Below are 18,054 nucleotides of genomic sequence, written 5' to 3'. Positions count from 1 at the left end.
ATGCAAATGAACCTTGGCTTCAAAAATCAAAGCAGCATAACATTGCCTAGCTAGGATCTAGTCCCTAACTGGATGGGCCTAGGTGCGCTAGATAGTCTTCCAAAAATGCCATGAAGTGGGCGATTTCCATTCTGATTTTAAAATAAGAGGTACCCAATCTAATATAAACTGTAAAAAACAAAGAATACAGTAGATGTAAAAAGATAAATATCTAAAGCTATAAAATGAACCTTTGAAGAAGAACACTAGAATACAGAATTAGCCAGTAATGTGCTGAAAAAGTAGATCCCGTATGCTTTCACATTTGTTATTCATGATGCTGTAACCATGTTAGTCCAAGGGTTACATTTTTAGGGCACAATTTTAGCTCTCATTAAATTTTTAGCACATAGCTTTCTGTAAGCCAGCAAAACTATAACATATTGGAATTCTGGAGATATAGTCCAAAATTTATTGCAGAGAACTCTGATTTAGATTCTCAATGGTGAAACAAGAGTGTTTGTATTTATCTGTGGTTGCCCACGTACATTATAATATTACTTGCTTTGTCCAAACTGCCATTTGTTTAGCATGCAAGCTACCTAGCTTAGTAAACTTAGTGCGTCTTGCAGAACCAGCAATGGGAAGTTTGTTTCATTAGCAAAAAGCCATATGATGTATGGCAAAACAGTTTGTTCAGTACCTCAGCATGGCCCTCCAGAGCTAGGACTTAGGAGCTTTTCCCAAATTAATGTTGGACCTCAAATTTATTTCTTTTATTGGCTATGAACCAGTGGCGGGCAACCTGCAGTCCATGAATCCATTGGCCATTCCCCTCCCCTACATGCCTCTTTTGTACCAGGGCACCAGAGGCCCACATTTCCTGCTCCTCCCAGCACTTTTGGAGGAGCCACAAATTGCTTTATTTCCACTCCATCCCCACTCCTCACCTATCCTCCCAGAGCTGGAATGCTGTGAATCAGATGCCTCATGGCAGCCCTCAGTTTAGACACTTTCTCTTGGGCAGCAGCTTGTGTGCCCATCCTTAACCAGCACGGGGAAAAGAGGAGACTAAACACCATAGGCTCTGCTGTGCCTCCAAGTGATATAGGGCAGGCCAGACTCCTTTACTGAAATTAGTCTCTTTCAGTGCTGAATAGGGAGTTGGTGATGGGGGAAACTCGGGTCTGCCCTCTACTCCGGGTTCTAGCCCAGGGATCCTGTGATAGCAGCTGTCTGCAATGTCTCCAGTATCACCTGCATGACAGCTACAGTTTCCTGAGCCATTTCCCCATGGCTCTCCTCCGCTCCTTTCTTTCCACAGGCTCTTGATTCTGGTACCCGCTTGCACTAGTTCTTCCCTGTCCTTCAACAACACCTTCTCCCTTTAACTCTTTGCACACAGTGAACTAGCAGAAGGAAAGCCCTTTTAAACTAGTCAATTGGTTCTTCATTGGCTCCAGGTGTTCTGTTTAGTCTGACTCAATTCTAGAAACCTCCTAACTGGCTGCAGGTGTCTTTATTGGCCTGACTGCCCTGATTGATTCTGGCAAGTTCCTTCTGGTTCTGGATTATCCCTTGTTAGTTTATGCTGGGAACATGGGCCTACTTATTTTAGGGCCAATATACTTCCCTTTTACTACTCTCTGGTAGCACCCTGGCCTCACCCTGTCACATTATCTATTTTGACAAAGGATGCAGTGATAGCTGCTAGATGTACCCTCATGTAGCCGCGGGAAAGGTAGGCTTGTTTTAACTCTAGGATATAGTCCAGGACGAGGGGAAGTGGTGCCCTTTTGGAATCTGTGTTTCAGTGCACCAGGCATTAAACCTGTTCTGTTTATGTGTGTAGGTCATACGGGTACATGATTTCCTACTGTGTAATAGGACATTCTGGACTTGTTATGAAGACAGGAGACATGCTTTAAGCTGAAGCATCCTTATGTTTGTGTCTCAGATTTAGCCCTGTTACTGTGTTAGCAAGTTGTCAACAGGAGGTAGTGTGAAGGAGGAGAGATGGATATCTGAAGGATATAATGGTACCAGCTTTGTCTGGGCCCTGCTGGGGTGATTAAGATTACGGTTGCCTGGTTGAGTCATATTTTATATACCACCTTGTGTAGCAGTGGAGTGGGTGAAAACCCATAGGCCTGGTATGGCTGCTACTCAAGGTTGAGCGATTCACCCATCGAATGTTTGCCAAGACCCATTTTGGAACAATGGGTCTAACAATGGGTACCCGTTAGTGTACTTGACCATGGTGAAGAAGTCTATGTGGTTGAGTAACCCTGTTGGTTGAATATGGCATGAAGATCTCATTGTTAAGTTCCCACTCAGGTCTGTGAGGAATCATCTGTTGAGTTCATCTGCTGCGGTGTTCAGGGAGCAAAGTAGGTAGGAAGCTAAGCTGCCCGTCCACACTGCCTTCTTGTGCAAGAGCTCGTGTGCAAGAGGGCTTATTCCTCCTGGGAAGAGGAATAACTTACGCAAGAAGAACTCTGTTCCAACACTTTATTGTAAATTTACTTGCGCAAGAACCCTGAAGTGTGGACGTAGCTTTATTGTTTAGACTTTTGGTTCACGACCTCCACCACTAGTGAATTAGAGGAGGGATGGGCGAAGAGATATTCTGAGCATTTTGTGGAGATACAGTACTTGTGATCAGTTCTCCTGCAAAAATGGGTGTTGCTGTGGCTAGAGTCTGCCATGCTGATTTTTGTGGGATCTAGAATTGCTACATTGATTGCCAAAGCTGAGAAGGGTGGTTGCAGTATGCCTGGTGAATTCAAACTGGGTTTCTGACAACTCCATATATTTGTGGTGTTGCACTGTCACCCATTTAAATAGGTCCTGGAAATGGGTATAATAATTTATAGTAGGTGTCTGTGGAGGCACATTCGATTTGTCTGATAGGAAGATATGTCATGGACTATGTATTCTGAGTGGCTGTCGACAGGTAAGTCCCATTTGCCCAGTAGGTTGTGAGGTGGTGATAGAAATTAGATGGTGCCCCCCACCCCAGGGCAGTCTTGTCATTTGAGGTAGGACATACAGGGACCCCATGATTCTAATATAGCCAAGGACCTGAGAATAGTGATGAGGGTGGCTCCCATTGGTGCCCATACTATGGTGATGGGTAGTTGTAATAGGCTGTTTGTCAAGCTTGTGGGCTCTTGAGGGAGGCAAGTTGTGAGGAAAAAAAGCCTGCCTCCTCGTAAGTGGAAAAGGGGGACGCCTCCCATGAGTAACCATTATGCGGAGTAGGTGAAAGGGGTGCCGCAAGCAGGGAGGATGCTGGCACTGGGGAAACTCACAAACTGTTGTATACTGGTGCCTGCACTGATGGAGCTGCATTGTTCTTTGCAGACGAGGATTGACAAGTCTGTGCTGCTGTAATGAGAGTAGAATGGCTGTCAGTGCCAAGTCTGTCTGAGGTGCTGGTGGTGCTGGGAAAGTAGCAGGAATGGTGGCTGCTGCTGGAAAGCACTTTTTTCTCTTTTGTGCTCTCTGCAGCCAAGTTGTCTAGTGCTTTTTCTGCCACTTTCAGCTGCTTCAAGGACTTTTTGATTGACCTTCTTGGGAGCCTGTTCCTGACTGCTCCCCTTGTCCTTGGTCAGAGGATAGTTGAAAGGACTTCTCCATTAGGAAGCGTTTCATTGTGCGATTCCTATCTCAGTGTGCCCTGGACTTCAGTTTTGTACAACAGATACATCTTTGGAGGATATACCCCTTGCTCAGACAGCAAACACTCCGCAGGAGGCATGTCTCTTGAAGTCTGGAGATTTGGACATCCTGGCAACTGGGAAATGTTAAAGGTTTGCTGAAGTGGAGGATTTCCCCCACACTCAGAACCTAACTAAGAGGTATAAAAGAAGGAAACTACTCTAACTAAAGAACCTCTAAGAAGAGTGCTTTGCTAACACAACTGTTGCACTTCGTTTTCAGCTGGGGATGGTAGAAAGGGATCTGACTTCCACTCCAGGTCTTGCTCAGGGGGTTGCAAGACACACCCTATAGACACATGACCCAGGGACACTGCTGCAAAAGTCTCCATGCAGCTCAGAGGTACATCAACATCCAGAAGGGAGCACTCATGGGAATACCTCCCAAGGAAGAAAAGTAGGTATCTCACTTTTTACAGATGAGTAAACTGATAAACTAACACACAGAGAAATTCAGTGGCTTGCCCACAGTTATAAATTAGTGACAGCACCAGGAAAATAATTCCTCACTTTATGCTTCAAACATTAGACAATACTTCACATTTCCTTTGATACTCTAAGTAGAAAAATAGGGAGAAGTGAATAAGGGGGAAAAAGTTCCAGCTGAAAAGGATTTTTAAAAGCTATTTACAAAAAAGATTAAAATATTACTCCATGTACACAAAATTTACAATAAGATGCTTAAGATATCTTGCCTATAACTTTTCAGAATATAACATATTTGGGGACCCATTACTTCTAGACATATTATTTGGACAAGTGGATACTTGAAAATCATCAGTAGGACTTTGCCCCACGGGTTAACACTGCATTCTGTATGTAAAATACCTTTCTAATTCATAGATTTAAATTTATCATTGCAGATTAGGCCACTAAATAAAGTAAATTCAAACATGGATGAAAAAAACAAGTTCAAATAGAAATTAAAGCACACTAAAGGAGACCTCAACTTCTCATTAAAATGAAGCATATCCTTATAAGCCTACAGTTTTATATTCCTAGATATATTTGCCATAATCACATTTTTTCTGATGCAGTGCTTCTTCTTTGGTCTGTGTGTTATGGAGGAAGATGAAGCAAAAGAATATGCCATATTTTCAGACAAAAATTTAACAGGTCACAATAACATCAATAGTTCAACCTATGCAGTGTTGTTGTACCCATGTCAGTCCCAGGATGTTAGACACAAGTTGGGTGAGGTAATATCTGTTATTGTACTAACTTTTGTTGGTGAGAGAAAGTTTCTGACATGAAATGAACACTCTCATCTACAGAAGTTGGTCCAACAAAAGATGTTCTCTCACCCACTGTGTTTCTGTAATAGTTCAACTTAGCAGAAATATACCTTCTTTGGAACTAGACAAAAATATAAAGTAATTTTTCAGTGTTCAATTTTTTATGCAAGGTTCAAAAATTCCAGTTTCTTTCTACTGGAAATACTCATAAGTGATTATTTATTTCACTCCAGCAGCTTGCTCAGCTTCATTATGTTTAGCTTTCTACAAACACATAATCATAGAATGTTCACACCACAAGAGCTTACCGTGCCTCAATTTGTTTGACATGAATAGAAGACAGCAATGTACATTACAGTTAATGTACATAAATAAGCAAAGTCACATCCATACAAATGGCATACTTTGAAGTATAATTTATTTCAGTGAGCAGGAGATAAGTGAGGTGATCTCAAATGAGAGCATACTCCAAAATGTGAGTTTTTTACACAGTAAAATATGTGATTTACCACAGAGCTATATATTTTTTTGCTACAGATATTCACTTTTCAAAGAAAGACACACAATAATCAGTAAGCAGAAAAAAAAACAAATATTTTCTCATGAATTAAGTGGTAAGACAATACATGTTTTATCAAATTGTGACCACAACTGGAAGATGTATAACTTATGTGAAAAAATATTAATCAAAATGTGCTAATTATTTTGTAACAAAAAATGTATCCCTGTACAAAATATTTTCCTCACAATAGGACATGAACTAGAAGTACAGCAAACTTTCAGAAAGACTAGTTTGTGAAACTAACACAATGCTATATTGACAAAATGAGAGAAAAGAAATAGTGTCTGATGTGGCTGTCATCTGACACAACATAAAACAGATTCAGCAAGAATGCACATCGAAAACAAAAAAGATGACCCATATCAAGTCACATAAAAGGAGAATAAAAACAATCAATTCAAGTTTTTAAGCACTTCATCTGCAGATGAAGAATTTAAAGGTGCTGCACTGGGATGCTAGAAATCTCACTTTAAAAAAAATAAAATCTCAATAATCTAAAATGCCTGAGCTTGAGAGCCTTGATAAAGAAAGATCTATTTCAATCATGAGACTTCTTCAGGAACAATCTGCAAAGAAAAAAGTAAGCAGAGTTAGTCATGGCTATTGGAAGTGAAATGAGATCTAAGAGGGTCTAAAGATACCTTCATCGGTAACTGCTATGCAGCTCACTCTCAAGTGGTAGTAAAAGTAAAATTTGGAAATGCAGACACTGATGCATGTTCCATTTCGATTCCAATAACCATGATTTTCCTGTGTCCAACAAGCTCACGTGAAATTTAAGGTTTGATACCCAATTGGTCATCCAGAAAGAATGCATTTCCCTAAGGTGCTATCGAACAATGCCTTTTCTGCATGATGAAAATGGCAAGTTCCTTAATGTCACAGTATTGACAAGGAAAGCTTTATAAGATCCCACTGACATTTCAGTGCAAGCAAGAAGCTGTTGTAGCTCCTTAGTTTTATTTTAACAAAATGATTCCTTTGAGACCGATGTAGGCCATGTTCACTCTGTTTTAAATTACAGAGTTTCCCCCTCTGTCTCTGCTTCTGAATGGTTTAACCTCAATTGTCACCTCATATAAAGAGATAGCACTCCAGATCAGGACACAACACAGTCAAGGGGAAAATACCCACAAAACCGAGACATGAGACACAGTTATCCACTAAGAAATACTGTCAAAGTCATATCTCCATTTACAGGCAGTCCCCAGGTTACATGGATCCGACTTACATCGGATCCCTACTTACAAACGGGGTAAGGCAACCCCGCACTAGCTGCTTCCCCCCCAGCAGACCAGGGAGACGCAAAGCTAGCGCCCCCTCCGCCACAGCAGACTAGGGAGACGCGGAGTGGCTTTTCTCAGCAGACACCTCAGCTTGAGAATAAAGGACTGAGGGAAGTGAGGTGTGAGAGAATAAAACTGAGCTCTGGAGAAATGTTTGGCTAGAGTTTCCCCTACAATATGTACCAGTTCCGACTTACATACAAATTCAACTTAAGAACAAACCTACAGTCCCTATCTTGTACGTAACCCGGGGACTGCCTGTACCTACTTTCCCTCTCCACTGCTCTACTTACTCTGATCTGCAGAGTCAGTTTGAGTGCCCAAGAGCAAACTAGCAGGCTCTGGTCAACTCTCCACCTCTTCCTGGATTGTCATTCTGAACAATATACTGTAAATTCTGTACCGTTTTGATTCAAAATATTCCATCCATATCCACAAATATTACAGATGTGAAGTTCAGACCAGGTCTGCTACAAAAACAAAACCTGACAAGTTTCACAGATCCAGGGTTTTGCAGCCGGGAGTTTGCACAGCTATAATGGATTATATGACAGATTCATGCTCTAATCATTTTTAGTCTCAATATTTTGCCATGTGGTTTACGTTTTTTCAGTGTTCAATGACTAATTTTACCCCCACTCCTTCCTACCACATCTTAGTCCACAGCTTTTCACTGTAGCTTCTTGTTAAACGGTGCTTTCTCCAAACCACATTTTCCCTAATCCTTGATTTGGGTTTTGCTTCTCTTCTGAGCCTCACTGACCTGTTTTCCTCCCAATTAGCTTGTCACTTCTCTTCATCTTCCTTTCTTTTTCCTTTGCAGATGACTGTCAAAATTATCTAATACATTATTTTTAATGTGCATTTTAAAGAAGTTCTGGCGTCAAATATGGACATAACTTCTTGAATGCAAGAGGAACAAATTATTTGAAGAGAAAAAACATGCTGCTATATGTATGAAGCTGCACTCTGCTTCAATTCTAACCAAAATTTGGCTTTCCAAATATTCTGTGGAAGTTCTAACAGCTGGTAGATTTTAGTGACATGCGCAGGGATATAGGATTGATTCAACAAAACACTTAAACGCATGGTAATCCCATTCCCTGTGCTACCTGCTGTTGAAATTCTCATATTCCTATCTCTCTTTCCTTCCTGCCATCTTCATTTCAGCATCTGAGGAAGTTAGCTGTAGCTCATGAAAGCTTATGCTCTAATACCCTAGTAATCTGTTAGTCTTTAAAGTGCCCTCAGGCTTCTTGAAGCAAAATGCAGGACAATGTAGCACTTTAAAGACTAACAAGATGGTTTATTAGATGATGAGCTTTCGTGGGCCAGACCCACTTCCTCAGATCAAATAGTGGAAGAAAGTAGTCACAACCATATATACCAAAGGATACAATTAAAAAAATGAACAAATATGAAAAGGACAAATCACATTGCAGAACAGGAGGGGGATGCGGGGGGGGGGGAAGGAAGGAAGGTAAGTGTCTGTGAATTGATGATATTAGAGGTAGGGAGAGTGGGATGTTTGTGAGTTAATGGTATTAGAGGTGATAATTGGGGAAACTGTCTTGGTAATGGGTGAGATAGTTCAAATGTTTGTTAAGTCCTTGTTGGAAAGTGTCGAATTTTAACATGAATGACAGTTCAGAGGATTCCCTTTCAAGTGCAGATGTAAAAGGTCTTTGTAGCAGAATGCAGGTGGTCAAGTCATTGAGAGAGTGTCCTTTCTGGTTAAAATGGCAAGAAACTGTTTTCTCTTTGTGATCTTGTCTGATATCTGTTTTGTGGGCATTAATCCTTTGGCGAAGTGTCTGAGATGTTTGTCCAATGTACATAGCAGACGGACACTTTCGGCACATGATAGCATAGATTATATTTCTGGATGCGCAGGAATATGTGTTCTTGATCTTATAACTCACTTGGTTAGGTCCAATAATGGTATCAGCAGAATGAATATGTGGACAAAGCTGGCAACGGGGTTTGTTGCAAGGGAAGGTACCAGGGTTGGTATTAGTGTGGTATGACCTGTGGTGGTTTGTAAGAATCATCTTGAGGTTAGGTGGTTGTCTATAGGAGACTATGGGTCTGTCTCCCAGAGCCTCTTTGAGTATGGTATCCTGTTCCAATATAGGCTGTAGTTTATTGATAATGTGTTGGACAGGTTTAAGTTGGGGGTTGTAGGTGATGACAAGTGGTGTTCTATTGTTGGCTTTCTTGGGTCTGTCTTGAAGTAGATGGTTTCTAGGTATTCGTCTGGCTCTTTCAATTTGCTTTTTTATTTCTCTGGGTGGGTAGTTGAGATTTATAAATGCTTGGTAGAGATCCTGAAGCTTCTGGTCTCTGTCAGTGGGATTAGAGCAGATGCGGTTGTATCGAAGGGCTTGGCTATAGACGATGTATCCACGAAAGGACACTCTCTCACAAACATCCCACTCTCCCTACCTCTAATATCATCAATTCACAGACACTTACCTTCCTTCCTTCCCCCCCCCCCCCCCCCCCCCCGCATCCCCCTCCTGTTCTGCAATGTGATTTGTCCTTTTCATATTTGTTCATTTTTTTAATTGTATCCTTTGGTATATATGGTTGTGACTACTTTCTTCCACTATTTGATCTGAGGAAGTGGGTCTGGCCCACGAAAGCTCATCATCTAATAAACCATCTTGTTAGTCTTTAAAGTGCTACATTGTCCTGCATTTTGCTTCAACTACCCCAGACTAACACGGCTACATTTCTATCACTATTCCTCAGGCTTCTTGTTATTTTTGCTGAAACAGACTAGTGTGGCTACTTCTCTGAAACATGATAGCTGATGTTTTCCCTGAACTTTTGGAGTCCTGCAATGAGACAACAATCTCAGAGGTCATAAAAAAATAAAGGTTTCTAGACTTCATAGGGCTGGAGAAAAGGAACCATGATTCAAAAGGCAAAATAGAAAAAAGTTTTAAAAAGTGACCCGCTCAATATTTGAGCACTTCAGATTTGCAATTCAATTTCCTATTCAGCAAAGCACATGCTCAGTGTAATATGCATTATAATCTTTATCTACCTCGCATGTTTATAAAGTGCTTCAAAGTCTCCAGTGAAAGGTGCTATATATGTTTTATTATCTAAAATGTGGGACAAACAGTGAAAAATAGATTAAATAAGTGATGGTCTTACATTTAAAATGTCCCACAAACACAGGAAAAATTTAGAGGAGATTGAAAATTAGGACCACTCACAGTTAACTGATGTTGGTAGCATTTCAAAAGTTTACATTAAAAAATTACCCAGCATTATAATTTTACTTCATATATGTACCATCATGAAATCCATTGAAAATCTATTAAAAGCAATCAAAAACACTGCCTGCCATGAAAAATCAAAACTGTTATTAAATACATAGACTATAGAATTGGAAGGGACCTCAAATCCAGACTCCTGCACTCATGGCAGGAACAAACACCATCTAGACCAGGACTAGGAAAATGCAGCCCGCAGGCTGGATGCAGCCTACCAAGCTGCGGATCTGGCCTGTGGATGCAGTGGTAGGCCTCAGGCAGGCTCCATGCCTACCTTCCCCCGACACATGATGCTGAGAAAAGCAATGTCAAGGTGCTGTTTGTCTTTAGCTGAGCCCGGGGGATGGGGGGGAGGGGGGGGGAGAAGGGGAAGAGGCTTCATGCACTGCCTCTGCAGTGCACAGTTTCCAGCCAATGGGAGCTGCCTGTTTGAAGAACAGGGAGTGTGCAAAGTACTCCTCCCTCTCCCCTCAGGCTCGTAGCTATTCACAGACACATATGGCCTGTGTCATGGCCAGGCAGGCTTCAGAACATGCTGGGCTGCTGGCTGGGAATCACCCAAGTAAGTCTCCCAGTGGCACCCCAGACTCTCTCTCTCCCCCCAACCTTCTGCCCCCCATCCCCACATAACCCAAGCCCTCTGCCCCCCCTCCTGCAAACATACCCCCTCACAAATCTGCAACCCAGTCCCGTCTCAGGTCACAACCACCTCCTTCACCCAAACGTCCCCCCAGACCTCTCCTACACCCCAATCTCTTACCTCAAGCTCCCTTCTGAACCCAACCTCTATCCTAGACCCTGCATCTTGTCCATTAATATAATGGAAGAAGTGTGGCCCATGACCACTTTCCAAAATCTTGGAGTGCATCCCTGATCAAAAATTATTGCCTACTCCTGATCTAGATCATCCCTGACCTTCTCTAAAGTATCTCCAATGATGGAGATTCCACAGCCTCCCTAGGCAATTTATTCCTGTGTTTAAACACTCTGACAGGAAGTTTTTCCTACTGTCTTCACCTCTCTTGCCGCAATTTAAACCCATTGCTTCTTGTCCTATCATCAGAGCTGAAGGAGAATATTTTTAATCCCTTCTCCTTGTAATACTCTTTTGGGCACTTGAAAACTGTTATTATGCACCCTCTCACAGTCTTCTCTTTTTCAGACTAAACAAACTAAATTCTTTCAATCTTTCCTAACGCTTTCTAGAGCTTTAATCATTTTTGTTGCTTTTTCCCAGAGTTTTTTCAATTTGTCCATGTCTTTCCTGAAATATGATGCCCGGAACTGAATGCAATACTCTAGTTAAGGCCTAATCAGTGTGGTGTAGAGCAGAGGATTTACTTCTTGTGTCTTGCTTACAACACGCCTGATAATGCATCCCAGAATGATGTTTGCTTGTTTTGCAACTGTAAGGGGTTGCAACTGAGGCAGTCCATGGTATTGTGCTAAGAATCCCTATTAAAATCCTAAATTTGAGCCAAGGCCTGGAAACACACAGAACAAGCAGCTAACATGACCGTGGTCACCCTGGCAACCACATTCCAAAAAGGCCTCACTCTGATAAGACCCTGGCTGGAACCAAAACAAACTTTACAGAAGTTGTTCTCGCTGTCTCTTTTAATCCTAGATAAGAATGAGACCCAAGGACTGCACCAACACGAGGTGGTATCATCTCACAGTAGATGCATCATAATTTCAACAAAGTTGCCATTAAAATGCTTGTCTTGTTTATGTTGGCTTATTGAGCTTGTTAGGAGTAACTACCTATATTATTGATAAGATGTTTAATTGGCAATGGGCGGAGATGCTGTGTAACCTTTGTAGTTTATTGGCGTAGGTCAGTGGTCCCCAACCTTTTTGGGCTGTCAGCCGATGGTCAGGGCAGTGCCTGGTGTGTGTGTTATACACCCGAGTCTTTAGCTGCTAGGACACAAGGCTCCTTCGCAGCAGGCAGCTTATGAAGGCTGACAGGTGCCCCAAGAGTCTGCAGGGAGAGCTTATTACACCAGAGTCTTTGACAGCTAGGACGCAAGGTCCCTTCGCAGCTGGAAGCCCTATAGAGGCTGACAGGTGCCCCAGGGGTCTGTCCCATGGAGGCAACAGGACCCAAAAGCCCAACTCTGCCTGCATCTGCCCCTGTGACCGGCTGGAGTTCTTTTAATTGTGTCTGGTTCTGTTACAGCAACAGAAGGAGTCAGGTTAAAGCTTAAACAGTTACAGGTTTACTAAAGAGACTTATAAAGCATGTGGTTACAATGGCTATTGTTCTACTTCTTAACTGCTAGCAAATACAGGTCTTAAAGTGGTTACAAAGGAAAAGGAAGATAGAAAATAACAGTACCAAGTGACAGCTTAATCTTTAAAGAGCTCTACTCTATGCATGCACTAAAACAAAAAGGACACAATTTTTACCCCCTTCTGCATCTCTCGATTCCAACGTGTCAGGCCAGGACCAGTCACTCAATTCCTTGGAAAGACGAATACGAGGCTGGGCATGGCGTCCCCGTATGAACCTTGGGAGGCAATTATCTAACCCGACTAGCAGGCAGATGGTAGATTGATGCTCAGAGGCAGTGTGCTGCTGGACCCATCTTTATACCCATGGGGTCACGTACTCTCTTTCTTATCTATGGTGCCAAATTGTGCTGGTTCGTCTTTGTGATGCCAGTTCTTACAAGGGAGTTGTGAACTTAATTTACACTTGTAAGAGAGTTAACTTAAGTGGGAGTACTGGACATTCTTTACTCTGTGGGAGATTCCTCTCCAAGGGACGGTTGTGTGATTGTATCAACATAGGTGCCAGCTAAGGGCAGTTCTCGCAGCCTCTAGGTCAGCGATTGGCTTGATCACCCTCTCTTATCTGTGTTTAGTTATCCAGGGTCACAATGAGCCAGCATATCTGAGCCTCTATCAAGGCATCAAAGACTATGCTGATTTTATTGCTCTCTGTGTCTTGTGTGCTTCAGGCACCTCAGAGGGGCAAGCAAGATGGAAGTGACAGGGGGGAGAGGGGAGAGTGGGCCTCTGTCTGGCTACACAGGAGCCTGGGGGTGGGGACGCGCATGCGCTGCAACTCCAGGGCAGCATCGTGCATGCGCTGCACACCCAGGTTGGCACTGCATGTGCACCAGGTGCCCAGGGCGCAAAAATGGCTCGTGCCAGCCCTGGTCACTAGGCGGGCACACAAATGCCCCAGCAGGTGCCATGGCACCCGCGGGCACTGTGTTGGGGGCCACTGGCTTATGTGCTCATTACGTTTTGCTGACAGATCCTATCAACTCGCTTCCACTCTGCCCATCTGCTGCCTATATAATCTACTGTACAGTTTTGATTAACTAGTGTTCACCAGGTTAACCCCAAGGGAAACTCCACCAGCTGTGTGCAATAAATCCTCTGCTTGTTTTCACCTGCATCCAGAGTGTCCAGAATTATTCCTTACAGCAACTGTGCTACATTGTGGATTAATATTTAGCTTGTGATCCACTATGATCCACTATGACTCTCAAATCCCTTTCTGCAATAATCCTTCCTAGGCAGTCATTTCCCATTTTATGTGTGTGTGATGGATTATTTCTTCTTGCATGAAGTACTTTGCATTTACCCTATTGAATTTCACCCTGTTTATATCAGACCATTTCTCTAGTTTGTCCAGATCATTGTGAATTTTAATGCTATTATACTCTATAGCTCTTTCAACACCTCCCAGCTTAGAATCATCTTCAGGCTTTATAAGCACATTCTCTATACCATTATCTAAATCGATGATGAAAATGGTGAACAAGATTGATCCCCAAATTGATCCTTGTGGAACCCCATTCATTATTTCCTTCCGGCCTGACTGTGATAACTACTCTATGTGAACAGGTACATAATTGATTGGGTAACCATCTAATAGTAACTCCATCTAGATTACATTTCCCAAGTTTGATAAAAAGAAAGTCATTGAGACTGTATCCAAAGCTTTAGTAAAGTCTGGATACACCACTTGTACTGCTTCCTCCCTATATACAAGGCTTCTTACATGTTCAAAAAAAGCTGTCAGGTTGGTTTGACAAGATTTGTTTTTGAAAAATCCATTCTCTTATTTATCACTTTATCTTCCAGATATTTGCTCCATTATCTTTCCTACCACAGGACTGGTCTGTAATTCCCTGGGTTGTCCTTTCCCCTCTTTTTATAGATGGGCACTCCATTTGCCCTTTTCCCAGTCTTCCAGAATCTTTTCCATCTTCCATGACTTTTCAGAGATAATAGCTAGTGGCTTAGATATCCCCTCAGTCAGCTCCTTGAGTATTCTACAATGCATTTAATCAGGCCCTTGTGACCTGAAGACATCTAACTTGTCTAAATACATTTTAACTTGTTCTTTCCCTATTTTAAGCTTTCTGAACCTACCCCTGATATTTTTCACTGGTATTTGTTATATTAGACATATTCACCACTAACTTACTTGGTGAATATCGAAACGAAGAAGTCACTAAGCACCTCTGCCATTTCCACATTTTTTGTTATTGTTTTTTCTCTTTTCATTGCGTAACATGCCTATCCTGCCATTGGTCTTCATCATGCTTCTACAAGTATTTGTAGAATGTTTTCTTGTTGCTCTTCATGTGTCTAGCTAGAATGAGCCTTTCTAATTTTGCCCCTACATACTTGTACTTTTTGTTTATATTTATCCTTTGTAATTTTACCTAGTTTCCACATTTTGTAGGTCCTCCAGATCCCAGCTTACCAAAAAGGAATGCCGCAATCCTGGCACACAGAGTAGAGAATGTCAGACTGACAAATACCCTTGGCCCTATTCTCTCCAGTTACTCTCCCAGTCACCTACCTTCCATCCTCACCGCCACTCACTTTCACCTCCTCTAGCACTCATCTCTGTCTATCCTCTCTCTCCTCAATGGATATTCAACCCCTCTCATCCCTATTCCTCCTCCCTTGGCAGTAAGAATTCAGATATATTTTTATTTTTAAACAAAATACTTTTGATTATTTTCCCCAAAACAGAATGCCATTTTGACACATACATTTTAGCAATATGCCTCTCAATCTTTTTCTGTTTCAAGATGGGAAATGAACCAAAACTAGGTGCGGGGGAGGATATGCTCAGATTCAAAGAACTGTTACATATCTCCTTGATCTATTTAGCTAGGGTGAATCTTCTATGGCTAACAGATCCTTCTAGCCAGTGGTGTACTATGTATGCAAGCTAGGGCAGTGAGTAACTAGGCTTTTGCTTACTGGATAGTTGACTAATTCTTTGACTCGTAGCTTCACCCCTTTGTTGCTTCTATTAGAGGCAGCAAGGGGAAACAGCAGGAGCCAGTGATGTGGGGGTGCTAGCTTTTAACTAGCACCATCTCCATGGGAGGCAACGGGTAGCGGGAACTGGGTGAGAGGTGAGAATTAGCTGATTCCCTCTCAAGATTCCAGGTCCGGACGGCAGATGGATGGCTCAGTCCCTTTTAGGAGGAAGTCCTCGACCACCACCACCCGCCTTCTTCTTTTGGGGGTGGTGGTCGTGGAACCCTCATCCCTAGGACTATGCATCCCATGCCTTCCAGTTGAAGTGGTTCCCTTCCGATTTCTTCCTTGTGAGGTCCTTTCCAAAGCATTCTCCATCGCAGAGCTTGTGGTGAGAGCCTGATAGCGATACTTACCTTTGGAGGAATGGGGGATTCCTGTGCTGGCTTTTCTTTCCTTCTAGAAGTTACATGCTGCCAGTTCTCTTCTTCGTCCTGTACTGCCCTCTCTGGCTCTTCTACCTGCTTTGCTTGCAGGGTTAAACGCTGCCTTCTATCAAGGAAGTCTTCATCCTCTCTGATCGAGAGAAGGGTCAACACTTGGGCCTCTAGTACCTTAATTTTTTCCTCCAAATGGCAACCAGCTCGCACTTAGTGCAGATTAAATCCCTTCTTTCTTCCGGGAGGACGACAAACATGGAACATACTGTTCAGGTAACAACAGCAGAATTATCACCATCCATACCTGCTGTGCTAAAAAAGTGTTTAAAAGAAAGATAAGAGTTCCCTCTCCCCTTCCAAACTCCCTCTCTAAACTCCCTTTTTGCAATCACCTGGTCACTGACTCACTCCTTTATAAAGCCCTGGACTGCCTGATAGTCCTGCCCCCTACCAAGGCTCAGCCAATCACCAGAGGCGTCTAGATTTCAAACTTTAATGAGAAGCCAAGTTTCCAGCTGCCAATCACAGCACACACTCTATGGGAGGGGGGAGAGGGGGCAGAGGAGGAAGCAGGGAAAGGGGAAAAACCCACACCACACTCACAAACACAAACTCAGCACACAGCAAGGAAGTCCCAAACACAACACATACTACACACAGCCACTTCCCTGAAGAGTCTTGTAGTCACTTCTCCCTTACCTGGAGAACTCCCTCTCTAAACTCCCTGTTTGCAATCACCTGTTCACAAACCATTTGTGATGGTCAAAAAAGATGCGGCAGAGTGTGTCTGCCATGACATTGAGTACCCCTAGGAGGTAGATCGCTATGGGGGTGATTTGGTGTGCAACGCACAAGTTCCATAATTTCCGTGCTTCAGTACAGAGGGAAGGAGACTGAGTTCCCTGCTATCGGTTGATATAATACATCCACCATTACTGTGTTGACCCTGCAGTGTTAACTGGAGTAAAAATCAGTTATATCTTGCCATTAATGGCACAAAAGCTTTGCGCAAAAGGACTTTTGCCTGAACGGGAGCAGCATAGTATTTCTGCAAGAAGCACTGATTTCAGACAGTAGGAAGTCAGTGTTCTTGCGGAAATTCAAGAAGCCAGTGTAGACAGCTGGCAAGTTTTTCCACAAAAGCAGCTTTTGTGGAAAAACTTGCCAGTCTAGACAAAGCCAAAGATTTTAGAGCACTTGAAAGAATTTTAAATAGAAAGCTGGTTCAGCAGATCTGTCCCTCTGCTGTAATACTCAGTGTAGATTATTAGGAAGGCAGGTAGGTGATGAGATTAAAGTCTGGGGTATCCCAGGAGTCCCATAGTCCAGGTAAAACAAAACTTTGTCCTGATTTTCAAGAGAACAAGATGCTCACAGACCCTCCACCTCCCCCCCCCCCCCCCGAAGTTAATGGGAGGTATAGATAGTCAGCTCTCCAGACAAATCAAGACACTACTAAATGACTAAGGTAAACAGATCTCTTTGCCCAGTGCAGAGGGAAAAATACAAAAGTAATCTTGTCCACCTGTCATCCTTAACAAAAGTATTAAAGAACCAAAGTAGGCTTCATTTATTCCAGCTGTACTAAGATTTGCCTTCTCCAGACCATCCCGTAAAAGGGGGAAAGATGTTATCACCTTCTCTTAATTTTAAAGTATTTTATTGGAGACTTAATACCTAAATCCTAGATGCTATGCAGCCCTTCATTAATGGCACAGTTTCATACTGTTATGTGTAGTATCTAGACAGATTACAATTTATACACTGATATTGCATCTGCAGTCTCCTATTCTCACACTTTATGCATTCTTTTATTTCAGAGCTGAAAAGCATGCCTGGTTATTTTATTTTGAGGATTCCTATTAATGATTGGTACTTCTATGGTAGCTGTGACTTATTCCAATTGGAATTTCTTTATGCAGTAATTTTTCATTCTAAAGTAAAAGATCTCATCCAACCCCAAAGGCCTATCTATAGGTACTCTGGTTATCCTGTAACGTGGGAATCCTTCAAATTAAAATATGTCTTCTTCTGATTTACAAATTACAACAGAATTTTACAGAGTTCACAGATCTCAGACGCTGAAACAGGAGTAAAGCTACCTTGGTCATCTAGAGCAGCCCATGTTAGTGCAAGAATCATAATTATTCTTTCTATATTGGAATCTATGTATCTTCAAGATGTTTTCAGTGTGTGTGTAGACCAGTTTCAGCGACTGAAGTGATGAGATTTCCAGCACATTCATAAAATACACTAAGATAATATTCCAATTATTTTGCCTATATTATCTTTTTTTAAA

The 18,054-nt window shown here is 42.3% G+C and overlaps 1 protein-coding gene across 11 annotated transcripts in view; it reads right to left on the bottom strand.

The window, feature by feature from the left end:
- The window catches only part of CLEC16A (C-type lectin domain containing 16A), a 339,195-nt gene that overhangs the window by 122,199 nt on the left and 198,942 nt on the right, over nt 1-18,054 (bottom strand). Inside the window, exon 23 of one of the 11 annotated variants that reach the window (XM_075899310.1) lies at nt 1,280-6,064. The exons of the other annotated variants lie outside the window; for them this stretch is intronic. Coding sequence (XP_075755425.1) covers nt 6,054-6,064 — 11 coding nt within the window. The 3' untranslated portion in view covers nt 1,280-6,053. Of the gene's footprint in view, nt 1-1,279; nt 6,065-18,054 lie in introns of those variants that run through there. 11 annotated transcript variants of the gene reach the window in all.

This window comes from Pelodiscus sinensis, chromosome 16 (genome assembly GCF_049634645.1).
Source record: "Pelodiscus sinensis isolate JC-2024 chromosome 16, ASM4963464v1, whole genome shotgun sequence".
NCBI lineage: Eukaryota > Metazoa > Chordata > Testudines > Trionychidae > Pelodiscus > Pelodiscus sinensis.
This window is presented reverse-complemented; position numbering and strand designations above follow the sequence as displayed.